Below are 12,093 nucleotides of genomic sequence, written 5' to 3' on the forward strand. Positions count from 1 at the left end.
TCGTCATAATACGCATGATAATTATAAATCGGCATTTTATAATTATGTCGTTTACAAATTCATTAAACATGGAATTGCTTATCCGGTAATTAACGAATTTCGGTAGCGGAATCGTTTATTATTTATCAGATTTTGCGAAATTGTTCGGGAGCCACAATGGAAGCCTAAAAGGCCACTTTTAAATATTCATAAATGGATAACATCAATATTTATTTATTTTTTTATTAGAATTAAAATATATGTACATTTGTTTTAAATAGAACACCTAAAATATAGTGTCTCAGGATATATCGGGAATATCCTTCTACTTTCTACATCAGAATTCAACTAATCTCTTAAATTTCTCAACCATAAAATTATCCTCCGACCAGTGTTTCTTCTTATTATACTCTGGGGACCAAACTATTGAGACATATTCCAATTTTGACGTCATAGTACAATACTCAAAGCAGAATGTTTTAAGCGTATCAATACTATGAAACTCACGGCCCAGTTTGACAGGAACCCCATGGTCTTGGATATTTTGTTTATAATATTTTTTGTAATGCAGGTTGCTATCTCTGAAGGAATCAGACCTAACCAAAGTCCTGTTATCTATGGAATATTTAAAGATAACTAGATTAGATTTTATGGTAAACGAGTGCACTTGGCATTTACGAATTTTTACAGATAACTTGTATAATTTACACCACTTAATCGGTAAGTTAACATTCCTCTGTAGAGCTTGACTGTCCCTGTATGGTTAGATGCTTAAGGTCGTCCGCATACAGTAGAGTTGTTCAGCCAATTTGCGGGTGATTACTACTATTGTCTTTTGATGTTAACTCCCATGAGTCAGGCGTGCATTTCAGCTATGTCCGGGAGCCTTTAGAGGTCATTCATATCATCTACTGTGTTATCTGCACACCATATAAATTTGATCCATGTGCCATTTACTTTGATGCTTAAGTGTTGTCCTTCGAAAGCTCGAAGGGGAGAGATGACACATCCCTTGGGCTTACACCTCTAAACTTTTTTGTGCCTTTGTTGTCAAATCTAACTATATTCTGACTTCTACCCTTAGTGCTCTCAAAGATAATATATAGGAAAAATGGAGAAGCCATTTTAGTCTAAGCATTCATAAAAGAGAGTAATAAAATGATGTTGTCTGTATCACAGTTAACAAACACAATTTCCAGAAGATCCAGACTTTTGAGGTAGTTTTTATTAACAGAAAAAGATTTTTATTAATCGAAGAAGAAAACAAATGACATTAAAACAAGTTAGGATGGAAGCAATAAAAATAGACTGATGAAATAAAAAATTTGGCAAAAATAAGAGATTAAAACGAGCCCTAAAAATAGATTCAAAAGAGAGACAGAAACATGAAAAAATTTATCTGCTCTTATTCTTTCTATCCGTTTTGGATGTTGATATATGCTATTTTAACTTTGTATATCACAACCTGAAACAACTCAGTTATACTCATATCAAACCAGGTCTAAGGTTCGTATTCTACCCATACTTCGTTTTTCTTATACTTTTCCTTGCAAGATAGTCTGCAATAACTTAAATCTGTTTCCGTTCTTTTACAGTATTAACCACTTCCTTTTCCTTGCCCATTTTGCGGACAACCTCCACATTTGTTATCTAGTCGGTCTATGGTATTTTCAATATTCTACGATACAACCATAACTCGAATGCTTTCAATTTTTTCGTTGTGGCTTCAGTAAGTATTCTTGCTTCTAGCCCCTAAAACAGGATAGAAAACACGGAACAACAAAGAAGTCTTATCTTGGTAAATTAAGTCCTGGTCTTTTCAATTCTGCTTCGTATGTCCTGCGAATGATCCCATGGATCGGCAAGAACGACCATATCATCTGCATAACGAGTTACTCACTATTTCTCCATTTAGGGATATTCTTGAATCTATGTGTTCTAAGGTTTCTCTAAATATGAATTCGAAATAAATATTGAACAATAGTGGGGAATGAATGCACCCCTCAGTATCTTTATTTTCCCCGTTGTCTCATTTCCAATTCTGACAAAAGCTGATCGACTCCTTATAAATTCTTTCCTTGGCTTGGTGGACTTTTATTTTCCTGATTTTGTTTATGCTGGTATATGCGCTATCATCGTCTCTCTTTTTTCTTTGTTGTTCCATCCAGAGTTTCTTTTTAATTTCATCAAGTTCAAAAAAGTTGTCTTTAATGTTCTTAATTGTCGTGCAAAGTATACTCGATTGAATCAAGTGTTTGATTTTGATATTTAAGTAGGTTTTTACTTATTGGTTTATTGATGGTTCGTTTAGTTAGTCCGCACATGATGCCTTCATACGTTACTCTTCCTTAGTCTCTTCATCTACCGGGTATCTTGAATACATCGACAAGGGGATTATGATTTGAGTGTATTGAACCGTGTGTTTATTATTATAAATTCTTGCTTTTCTAAAAATGAACCTAACAAGTATCATTTCTCTTTCTGAGCCCATGATAACCCTTTCTAAAGATATTTACGTTAAATAAAATTATATAAAGAAAAAGTACTTTTTTTATGTCCCTTATATCTTGTTCCAAAGTTGCTAAGGGAAACCATAAAATATATAATAAAAGATATAAACGACCTCAATTAAATAAATTAGAGACCGAGAACAAATAAAAAAGGCACAAAAGAAACCGACCTGTGGCAATAATTTTTTTTTTGTCTCGATTTACTCGTCAAAGGCACCGGCAGCATCAAGAACAGACCTGTGTGTGTGTGTGTGTATGTCATTTCTTTCAGTTTTATTTAACGAGCACCGTAAATACGGGCCCGACAAAAGGGGATTCGCCGAAAAGGGCACATGAAACACAAGACAATATTTATATTTTACTTTTAAAGTAAAGAAGCGCAGTTTTACAAACCATTTGGGCGGATAGTCCAAGCAGTTTGTCGTATCATCTGGTAAACAAAAAAGGGATGAGTTTTTGTTTGTTTCTGTGGAAGTACGCTGGTGAGTTATCTTCATTAACTGGAAAAACAGTTCAATGTTCAAACGTGCTGCTTGTAGGGAAAAATATTGTCTCCAACCGTATAGTGCCTAACAGCCTAATTAATTATTTAAACAGGGCTGGCCTATATGCGATGCTCTACGCTGACGACTTGATAATTCTACTCGTGAAAGTACGTCAGTAATATGGAACAGAGGCGTACAGCGATATAGTGAGCAAATGGTGCCTATCAGAGGGATTAAGTATCAACCCCAAAAAAGCAGACCTCTTACTATTCACGAAGAAACGATGTAACGACGTCGCACACCATTTTGTGTGTATCTCGGAGGCATCCAGTTAGAATATTCCAGGACGGTTTGATTTCTGGGAACATATTAGATTCTAATCTCTCCTGGTACGACCTATATACATTAAATTTAAGAAGGCCACCTATGTGCTTTGCGCCTGCAGGCGGACTTTTGGTAGTACCTGGGGTCTATCCCCTAAGACCCTTCATTGATTACTACCCACTAATCTACTCATTATTGTCAAACCTCTTCTCACATACGGGGCTCTCGTTTGGTTGTTCTGTATGAAGAAAGCAAAAATTCGTGTTCAACTGAATGAGTGCAATGCCTCTTAATTCTTAAGCATAACAGATTCCATGCGAACGATTTTAATTAGAGCATTTAAGACTTTGTTGAATACTTCGTTGATGTATGTATACATTTCTTAGATTTGTCATAGTTCTGTAGCTAGTAACATGTAAACGTATCTTTAATCTTCTGTCATTAATGTCAATCACAGGCCGTACAGGAATGTCCTCTCCTTCTAACGAGCAGTCTAAGGCCTAGTTTACACGGGGCGAGTACGCGTTCAATCTAATTCATATTAACGTATATAGAATAAATTGAAATATGATTTAACACGGTTACACAAAGAAAAATATACCGAAAAGGCGTGATTTAAAAAAAATATTCAAATTATGACATATGTTTTATGTAATAAGTTAGGGAGTATTATTGAAGAGTATAAACATGACGAAAAAACTTTCGCAGGTTTCTGGCAATATGTCGTACGCAACATTTTTATCTTAGTCTTTACATTTTGGGGGCCAAATTTTTAATTCGTCTATTATTTTGTTAATTGCACATTTTCTCATTCATTTATTTCTATAATGAATGCTTGACGTATCCCAACGACATCTAGTTTCTTTGTATAACTCAGCAAATTTTAATGTAGTCTCCTCATTTCACGTCATCTTTCTTCAGGACGAAAAATCATTTTAAAATAAACTCTTTTTACCGCGAAAATCAAGCCAAAAACAAGTAAAATAGCGGAAAACACAACACGTATTTACTTGGATGACAGTTTACATGGCACAAGTATGATGCGCAAGTAACATTCAAACATCGAGTTTCGTGGTGGGGACACTTACTTGAACAAGTAAGTTGGTAGGGTTTCAAGTCACTTGACTTATTTGGCTGATTGGTTACGTTCTTGATCAAACGCTTAAATAGCTATTTATACGAATCAAGTTATTGGTTTCCAGTTACTTGTTCAAGTAATTTGAACATCTACTCGACCCGTGTAAACTTTGCTTTAAACAAAGTATGGCATCTGAACTAGTGGATCATAAAGCATTTGTGCCCATATCGGAGGCACAGAGCAGTGAAAATAGGAGCACCATCTGGTGTACAAATGGTTCCAGATTGAACAGCAGAGCTGGTATAGGGTTCTGTTCAGCAGGGAATATTCTGGAGTACGCTACTGTCTTCCATGTTCGAAAGTCTTTAAAATGCCCGGTGATAATTTACACTCATGTTACCTACGCCATCACTATTCTTTGGCTTAATTATTAGAGAATTTCCCATTTTCACTATATGAAGCCTATACTTTGAAACGATTTTCGATGCACATAAAAATAAAGCTTCAGTTTTTATCCATACATCTTAAATATGGCTCTTTTGTCCGAAACATTTTTGTAATCCTTTTAATTACCCTAATCTTGGTGTCCGACGATTCCTAACAAACATCGCAGAAAATGTTTTTCCTATAAACTTTGTTGTCCCCTCAGTTGCATTAGTAACTGTGTCTGAAGATTGTACTTTTAAATAATTTAATTCCATCTCTTTTAAGTCCATAATTCTGTAAGATACTGCAAGCCTTCACAAGATCGTTAATGAATTCGGATTGTACCAATATGGAAGAATGGCAATTACGCTATTTATTTGACACCAAAAGCACATTCTACCATATGTCTGCATTATGAGAGGCCATTTTAAACACCCTTTTACATAGAGTAAGATTACTAGATAGATGGGAGCAAAAAATTTGATGATATTTTAGAGGCTTCATCTCAAACCAATTCAAGACGTCTGAGTATATTTTTTCAAATTCAAACTACTATCTCGGAATTTTGTAGTCTCCTTCCTTACATCACACAATTTTTGCTACCAAATTTCCGTCGGCTACAGTCATCAATACCACTGAAACATATTATTTGTAACTGAAATAATTAGATCCACTATTATGTGGATTTACACAACGTATACGTTTGCCATCAATAGCTCCAACACAATTTGGGAAATCAGTTTTCATATAAAATTTGTCGGTAATATCCAGACATATTTCTGCAGTGAGTTCTGGCATTTCTATATCCTTTCTTGTTCTCTCCGTGTAGGCTTTTTCCAAATCTTTCCATGCTGTTCTATCCTTTAAAAGTCCGGATTCAATTCCTTTCTGCAATATTTTGCATATTGTCTCGCCATCCTCTCTGGTGTCTACTGATGCTCCTTTTGAGCGCCAAGAATATGATTAGCCCATCTCCATTCAAGTTATGCCACAAGCCTTAGTACATACGTCACCTGTTCTACGAATTTCTTCGTTGCAAACTTTATCCCTTAAATTGTTTTTTATTATGGCTCTCTCCATTGCTCGTTATGAGGTTTGCAACCTAACCCAAATTTGTGGGTAATGACCGCAATATCGTCGGCAAATCGTAAATAGTTTAGAAGCACTCCATCAATATTAATCCCGTGTTCTTTTCAGTCAAGTGTTTTGAAGGCATCCTCCAAGGCAAAGGTAAATGGTTTTGGTAAAATGGTGCCTTATTTTTTTCTATTGAAATCTTGTCATTTTTTAAATCATCATTTATTTTCACATGAATGGAAGCGTTATTATATATGTTTGATAAGGCATGGTATCTAGAATCGACCGTTGCATTGCCTAGGGATTCCAGAACTGCCTAACAGAATCAAAAGCCCTGGTAGTCGATAAATGCTTAGTGGAATGCTATTATACTCTGTGACGTTTTGATTAGTGAAAATAAGCTGATAGCTCGATAAATATCTATGTTGTCTCTGTACCCTTTATTATATATTAGCATATATTAGACTTCTGCATTTTGTCATTTAGTTGGGATTTTTTGTTCTAGTAAACATTCATTAATCGCGTCTCACCTCCTATTTTAATAGTTTTGCTCGTAACTTGATTTTCGCGTGGACTTTTTCTTTTTTCCATTTGATGTATCCAATTATTTCATTTGATGTTATGCTGTCTCCAATTCTCCGATATCTATTTTTGGGACTTCTTCAGATCCTACATTTTGTACTGTTTTTCTCTGATATTGACGGCCCTATAGGCTTTAGAGCAATTTCCTTACGATCGCTAACTATAATAACCTCTTTGCTTTTGCTCTCTAATCTTTTAAGCAAGTCCAAATAGCTCGGCAAACTTTACATATTAATTTTCCAATTGTATACTGGATAATATTAAATTCAAATTGACTGCAAAGCCATTACTAGTTGACAAATACCTGTAAATAAATTATTTCAATTATTTTTTTAGAGAGAATTTTTTAAAATCTCTAAACCGAGCGAAAAATAAAGATACAGTAATCAAAATGCAGAAATACATCTAAGCTGACTCATTACTGCTTTTATTGATTACCATTGGGAAATAAGAGGAAAACATCAGACAATATAGATACCTAAGACGTAAAAAACAATGAAATTTTACGGCAAGATGAAGAAACTCCTGATAACATTGCTGGCCACTAGAAGCTAGTTAACGTTCCGGTACAAAGAAATTGTCAGCTTTCCAGATGCAATTGTCTAAGTCGTTAGAAAAATCTAAAAAACCTTTAGAAAAGAACGATGCTGACAATTTGCTTACGAGACCGGACTACAAACAATTAAACGATTAAGAAAAGTTTAAATTCATACTAATGACGTTACAGTTTTTTCAAAATGTCCATCTCAGATCATCTCCTAGTAGGTTACCATCACGATCATCTTACTGTCAACTCTATCCATCTGATCTAACTCTTCATTGCTCAGTCAACAACCTTCAATACCTGGACCTTCTACGATGAAGAGAAGACAACCACAGAGCTATGAAAATACGGCACGGATAGATATGAATGGATGATTTAAATAATCCGGCTCATAACTCTTACCATCGTAATCATGATCATAATGTATTGTGGATGCCACATGTAAATGTCACTATTTATAAAACACTATTACCTAAATGTAATTGTTAATAGCTCCTCTGCTGATATGGCCATCCTCATTGTTGTATTTCTTGTTAAAATATCTTCTTTTAATACTAGCAACAATTCGTCAAATGATTTTTTAGACATTCGGTAATAATTTAAAAAAATTATCACTGTATTCATTTAATTCGTTTCATACCGATCGGGTATATCTGGTCTTTTATATATAAGGTTCTATTGCCTTTTACTAAGCTCTTAAATCATCTATGGCCGAGCAATCGTAACTTTTTAACATGTACGGAACTTCTGCAGGCGGTTCGCTATTATTTTTCTAATTTCCTTTCTCTGTTCGTATAGGCATAAGTAATTTAGATAGATCAAGTCTATTACTTTGTATGAAAAATCTGTTAGGTTGAGGATATTGGCGAAATTATGCACATTTTCTCGTTTTTATATTTTCCTTTCATTAACGTTGATTTATGTATAATTAAATTTTTTATATATAATTTTAGGCTATGGGCACTTTTGATAGTAGAAATTTACCAGAATGGGAAAGAAATTGGTAGTTCTTCGGATAAATTGTAATTTTTTAGAACTTCCAGGCAGTTGATGTAGTAATCATTATCTGCCAGGAAGTTTATTTATTCTTGAAAACCATTATGCTTGAAAGGTATGATTTTGCATTAAATTTCAATGAAAAAAAAATAGATGTTCAATAAAGTTGTACATAGAAGTGTCTTCTGAAATTATTCGTTCCAAGCAGTTAAAGCATTTCAAAATAAGAAGAAAATAGAACATCAGAATGCATGAAAGAAGTTGGTAATAAAATTTGATTTTCCAGTTTAATCCAAAACACTTTCTTTTTATTTTGAAGAAACTGAACATATAAGACTATGGAAATTGGAAAAATTATGCATAGTTTGTTTATTTAAAATTAATTTTAAATTTGTATTTTTTTTGCTTACAGATATATTTTTTCTCGATTCAATTAAATTTCCTTTATGAATATTTTAGCTTGTTTATAGCTACTTCAAATACTTTTAGCAAAACCATCAATAAAATTACTGGTTGTATGTCAGAACTTTAAATAAATAGTAACCTGGTGATCGTATCCATTTATGTTATGCCTAAGAAATTCTTGACACTCATTGAAGGTTTAAGGCGTTAAATTTAAAAATATGTTGCTTTTTATATATTTTTTTAATGTAAATTTTAATTTTTATTATTACTTTTTTTACTTTGGCTAAATTACTAGTAAATTTGCTTATTAAATATCAGAAAGGCAAAGAAATATCAACGTCGGGTTTGTATCCATAAAAAATGTGCCAATTTTTTTAAACATTTGCCTTTTTAAAAACCAAATTTTTTCTAGGATAAAAGATTTGTTGAGCGACGTTTCGATTCTTTATTGGGCCTTCTTCAGGCTAATAATACAAACTATTATGGTACATGTTTTCCTTCTAGACGTCTTTTTGCGTTATATGCAAATATAGGATTCAAAAGAAAAAAAGAAGAAAATGGTTTACGTGTAAAAGACGAAAAGCATTATATTTTATAATCATATTTTGAATTTTGTTATTATTAGTCGTTGGGTAATAATAATATGTCCAAAAGGAAAACCATATAGTTTCTGTTTTTAGCCTGAAGAAATTCCAATAAAGGTCGAAACGTCGCTTAACCAATATTAACATCTTTTATTTGCTGTTCCGTATTCTACCTTTCTTTTAAACCATTGGATTTTTTTTTAGCAATACTAAAGTGTAGGAAAATATTGTTAAATTTCTTGGAAGGAAAATAAATATTTTCACTTAAAATTCTCCAATATACATGCAGAAACTTTTTCTTTTTATTTCTATTAAGCAATAATAAATAACTGAGAGTCATGGCCATTAGAGTTATGCATCGTTTTTTTCTGCTAACTCCGGTTAGTTTAAATTATTATTTGCGAGCAGTTGAAGAAATGTTAATGTAGAAAACAAACTTAATTGACTTAAAAAATGGGAAAAATAAAAAAGTTTGCCAAATTAGTCAAACATTGGCATTTCCTTTAGCTAATTAAAATATTTTTTATATTCAATATTAAAGGGTATAAAAAATAAAAATTGCTGAACTTCTTGGACAAAAATTAAATCTTACCACTTAAAATTATCTTATCTAAAAGCATTTTTTTTCCTATTTCTTTTAGGAAGTAATAAATAGTTAGCAGTCATCACTAATACAGTTTGAAAGATCGTTGCTTTTAAAATTATGCATAGAGATGTCAATTTAATAAAATATTTGGTTTTGTCCAGGGAGTTGAAATAATTTTTTATATTTTTTTTATTTATAGTATCAAAATTAATTTTTTTTTAAACTAATTTCTTATACGTTTTTGGCTAATATAAACAAATTTACCAGAAAATCGACACTAGCATTCAAGACGCCATAGCCACACTATAGGCATTGGTGGTATTGGGAAGGAGGGTTGAATTGTAGACCACATTATCGAAGAGTACCTAGCACTCACGTGTGCAAATCTGAATAACATTTATAGTTTACCAAGCGACATTAAGTGTTTCAATTGGCTTATGCCTATTGAATTAATAAGTCACAAATTAAATTATCATCATTTCAGAGATCATGGAAAAGGTTGTTAAAAAAAACTTCTGGAAATATCCAGATAGTGAGGAAATTTAGAGATAAAACTTACCAGCAGGTGTAATATAAAACACACATGGCTCCTTTTGCATTCCAATCTCGTTCCTTGCCCAACATAAAAGAGTACCATAGTCCTGCTCCGTTATTGGCTTAAATATTGCAGTACTTCTTCCTTTTTCCGTATAAACCTGCAATAAAATTTAAAAAAAATATATATTTTAAGAGACTTTAGTACTTCTTAAGAAGATATAAGTCTGCAAAAAAATACTAGGCCTTAGGTAGATTCTCTCCTAAAAAAATGGAGATTTTCCAGTCATTTGGTTGCATTGGAAAAGTTATAAATCCTGCAGATTCTGCAATATACCTCTCGAAATAGACTTAAATTTATCTTCTATAAACTATACATTTATGTAAGTTCCTCTAAAGATTTTACTTTTACAACGTATGATACAAGTTTTAATTAAAACATGAGGTTAATAAAAATTGCCTTACTTGGGTGTGAGGTATTTCAAAAGCATCTGCGGAATTATTAAATTTCCACATAAATTCAGCGTCCAAAGGATTCGCCTCGATTTCGCAAGTGATTTTTGCCGCCTCGTGTCTGGCCACCCCGAACACTTTGGGCTGGCCCGGACGGCACACCGGAGAATCTGGAAAGGATGAAAATTATCGATTTTGCATATATTCCGTAGTCTGATTTCTATCATCTATGAAAAATGTGACATAAGAACTCCAGAAAGTCCGTACGTGTTGTTTTCCAGAAAGACCCTATCGACTTCCAAAACGTGGAAAAACAAACAAAGTTCCGCTCTTGTTTTCTGGCCCGAAAGCGTAATATACATAAAGGAACTTCTGATGCCATGCCGTCCCAATTTGAATATCAAAAAGCCATAAATAACGTATATCAGTAAAGAAAAATAAATTAGAGGGGGTCGTGAGGAGGAGTCGAGGGTGTATGGCACGACAACACGCCAGGAAGTGCCGGATTCCCATGGCACCGCAACCCGCCGCCTTTTCCGACACGATTTTTCCACTTTTATCTCTTGCGATTTTTTTGTTTTCGTATTTTCCTTTTGGTAAATATTTTGCCATGTGGATCTTATTATGTCATGTCATTCTTATTTATCTGGATTATTAAGGAATCCACGTAGAAAACTGGATTCTGCGAAGTTGGTGAATTTATATCATGGTTGAGTTTTGACTTAAAAATATTCTACGAGTACTATTAAATCCTATTTTTATCTATGAAAGGAATAACTATACAGGAAAAATGATATTTGAAGCTAATTCAGAACGTCATAGGTGCGGAATGCGGTTTGCCAGGTTTTTTTGGTCGTCAACATTAATTAAATTAAATGCTCATTGGAAGGAATGTGTTGAGATATGAAATCGCCATCATAATCAACATCATCTGTGTAGCTCAATAACCCTCGGTGGATCCCAGCTAACTGCACGATCATTCTCAAACTCTTATCAATTCAAGTTCGTATTCTATTCCCATCGATGGAGAGATAACCAAGTTGTCCTATAGATCTTCGCCATCCTACATGTTAAGACCATCTTAGCCAAACATTACTTTAATAATGTCTTGTTCCTCATAGATTTCAGTCAGTTCATATTCACGTTCTTGGACAAAACTGCCTTGTTCTTGAGGCTTTGCATAGTCCAAAGATCTTGCGCAGAACTTTTCGTTCGAAACCCTTCAGCTTGCGCTCGTTTTCCTTGGTAGGTGTCCAAGTCTCACTCCCATACATGACCACTTGTCACGAAGCCTTCGAAATTGACAAACAAAAAATATGTATAAAATTCCTTTTTTTAATGCGAAAATATGCATTGACAAGTTTGAATTTGTGGCACGGATCTGGTTAGAACCATAAGGTCTGGTTGAATTTCATACTTATTGAGAGTATAGGGTGCACGTCTTATGTTTGCTGTTTTTAAGAATCTAAATTTCGGAAACTGTTGATCGGGTCTGATGATGCCTTTAGAGGCGAAACATGTGTTACCAAG

The 12,093-nt window shown here is 33.6% G+C and overlaps 1 protein-coding gene across 3 annotated transcripts in view; it reads right to left on the reverse strand.

The window, feature by feature from the left end:
- The window catches only part of LOC126739500 (nephrin), an 835,262-nt gene that overhangs the window by 47,267 nt on the left and 775,902 nt on the right, over positions 1–12,093 (reverse strand). For all 3 annotated transcript variants that reach the window (XM_050445213.1, XM_050445211.1, XM_050445210.1), the window contains exons 10-11: positions 10,576–10,733; positions 10,136–10,271 (exon numbers count right to left, since the gene is read on the reverse strand). In XM_050445213.1, coding sequence (XP_050301170.1) covers positions 10,136–10,271; positions 10,576–10,733 — 294 coding nt within the window. The remainder of the gene's footprint in view (positions 1–10,135; positions 10,272–10,575; positions 10,734–12,093) is intronic.

The sequence above is a fragment of the Anthonomus grandis genome, chromosome 8, assembly GCF_022605725.1.
Source record: "Anthonomus grandis grandis chromosome 8, icAntGran1.3, whole genome shotgun sequence".
In the NCBI taxonomy this organism is placed as follows: Eukaryota; Metazoa; Arthropoda; class Insecta; order Coleoptera; family Curculionidae; genus Anthonomus; species Anthonomus grandis.